At 38.6% G+C, this 2,592-nt stretch overlaps 1 protein-coding gene across 1 annotated transcript; it reads right to left on the bottom strand.

Annotated features, from left to right (window-relative positions):
* Positions 1 to 1,088: 1,088 nt before the first annotated feature.
* On the bottom strand, positions 1,089 to 1,814 carry LOC119613068 (uncharacterized protein K02A2.6-like). Its single transcript, XM_037969005.1, has one exon. The coding sequence runs from the start codon at positions 1,812 to 1,814 to the stop codon at positions 1,089 to 1,091; it is 726 nt and encodes a 241-aa protein (XP_037824933.1).
* Between the last annotated feature and the right edge of the window lie 778 nt (positions 1,815 to 2,592).

Genomic DNA, 2,592 nt, shown 5'->3' with positions numbered 1-2,592 from the left:
TTCAGTTTGTCCTTTTAGAAGATTACAAAAATCTAACTTAACTTTACTAATTATATTTTATCTATCTTCCAAAGGTTATAAATTCAGATGGGACCTGGACCAGAAGACTGAAGGCGGTATATGGACCCCGTTGTTATTCTAAAAACGTAAGTACTAATTAATACTGAAATTATCTAAATCAAATGATTAGATATTGAAAATGATTTGTATCAACAAAATTTACTTTAGACCAAATACTAATTGTTTTGATTTTCCTTTCACAGGTTTTAATCATCAAATTCTTTGGTCCTGATGAAAATCTACAGCCTCAACTGTAAGACCGAGAGGAAAATTTCTCCAATCAACAAAATTTTAATCGGTAAGTGAAAATTTTAAATTTCTATTATTAACATCTAATTTTAAGTTATTCTGTTTAGTCTAATATTAGATTTAGTATTTAAATTATATTTAAAAGCAAACTATAGATATTTTGCCTTATTTCGTGTTCGTTAAGATCATAAAAATTTACATTAGAAAATAACATATTTTGCCAGGAATAGTTCGTGTTGTGAGAACACTTACCGTAGCGATAGATTTCCCTGTTAACGAGTAATTCACGTGTTTCTACCCGAAACGCTTGTTGGATACTCGTCGCAGCTTTGCTCCCAGACAATTCAAATTGCTAAATTTTAGTCAGCGCTTAGATGACTAATAATTCCTAACCCTGAGTGCATGGTTCCAAAGGGTGCTATGACGGAATTGCATCTATGACTAGCGTCTGACGATCACAACGTGGTTATAAATCATAAATTATTAGACTTAGTCTGGTTGAGCACTCGGCGAACTACTCGTTAACGGACAAACTATCACGACTGTTTACTGTTCCACAATACAAATGAACTTCCCTGGTCGCAGGTTTCCACTAAAAGAAAAATAAACAAACTATTAAATAAAATAAAGGCAAAAATATCATTAACAAAAAGTTTGGGGTAGAAAGTATTTACTAACTCATTTATACAAAATACAGAAAATAAAATAGGTATTATCATTTTGGTTAGAGCTAGAAGTAGGTAGAATCGTTGGGACTAGAACCACCAAAGATGTTGAAACTACTGTTTCAAATCTTTGGCATGAAATACCCCCAACGATTTTCCTTGAAGGTCTTCAACCTCATATAGGCTATTACCAATAGGTCTGACAATTCGGCATTTTAAAAATTTCTTGGCTAGTTTAGCATTGAAATTATTTTTGAAATCGCTTTGCTGAAAGTAGCGGCGATAAACCTCTTGACCTGGTACAAACTTGACTTGATGGCAACGTATATTGTATGTCTTCTCGTTTTTCAAATAAGCTTTGCGCAGACTCTCACGAATTTTGTGCCGTACTAAGTCAATTTTTACGGGTTTTGGTACTATGTCGATTTCCGGATCATGAAGACATTGTAGTTTCTTAGCAAGTTTATATACACTTCCGCGCGAAATCATGTTCATACCGAACAGTGCGAAGTACGGCGTAACTCCGATGGACGTTTGGACTGACGAACGCAACGAAAACTCAATTTCGGATAGGTACTTATCCCACTCAGTGTGGTCCTCCTGCAGGTAGGAACGAATTGCGGACAAGAAGGACTGGTTAACCCGTTCCGAAGCGTTGGCTTGTGGCGAGTGTGTGGCGGTTTTTACATGCTTTACGCCAAAATTCGTTACCATATCCTGAAAGTATTTGCTAATAAACTGTTTGCCATTGTCGGACAGAATCGTCTCAGGTGTACCAAATTTGTGGAACACTTCGGATATTAGGAACTTGATGACGTTTTTCGTGTTAGCTTTCGGCATAGCTTTGAACAGTACATATTTCGTTAGGTGGTCTAGGACGATAAATATGTAAGCGTTTCCGTTTCTTGACCGCGGATAAGGACCCAAAAAGTCTATAAAAATCTTCTGGAACGGTCGTTCCGTCGTAGATTCAGCTCCCATTGGTGGTCTTAGGATCGAATTCGCGGGTTTTGTCTCGCGACAGGTTTGGCAATTGGCCACAAATGATCGGACCTGAACATTCTGGTTACGCCAGTAGAAATATTCCCTTAACCTTCGGAGCGTTTTACCAAAACCTCCATGAGGGGCTTGAGGCGGGTTGTGGCACTTTTCGATGACTTCTTGAGTAAGCTCTAATGGAACCCATAACTTCCAGGCAAAATCTTCGTTTAGCGGCACTCCGTCATATGGGAGGACCCGCTTGTAAACCAGATCATCCACGACCTTCAAATCTGGCAGGCTTTCAGCGTTTTCCTTGATTTTGGTGATTAAGTCCAGGTAACTTTGACCTTTGAAATACTCAGACTCCAAATCTATTAAATTATTTACCTCCACAGATACTTCCTCGACAAGGTGTCGGGAACGATATTTTTGGATCCGGTGTTCGATGGTAAAAGTAAAGGCCTGTAGATGTAAGCTCCATCGGGCTAGTCTACCACTGAGGTCTTTGTGGGACATAAGCCACTTTAGGCTGCTATGGTCCGTGATGACGGTAAATGGCAAAAGTTCTATATATGACCGGAATTTCTTAATGGCCATCACTACGGCCAAGCACTCTCTCTCGGTAACCGAGTAGTTC

This window comes from Lucilia sericata, unplaced genomic scaffold (assembly GCF_015586225.1).
Source record: "Lucilia sericata isolate MDLA Ls3-8-SP2 unplaced genomic scaffold, ASM1558622v1 Contig001959F_arrow, whole genome shotgun sequence".
In the NCBI taxonomy this organism is placed as follows: domain Eukaryota; kingdom Metazoa; phylum Arthropoda; class Insecta; order Diptera; family Calliphoridae; genus Lucilia; species Lucilia sericata.
Note: the sequence above shows the minus strand (reverse complement) of the source record. Positions and strands in the feature narration are given on the sequence as shown.

Coding starts and splice junctions, on each gene's coding strand:
- LOC119613068 (XM_037969005.1), bottom strand. CDS start 1,814: ATGCCGAAAGCTAACACGAAAAACGTCATCAAGTTCCTAATATCCGAA.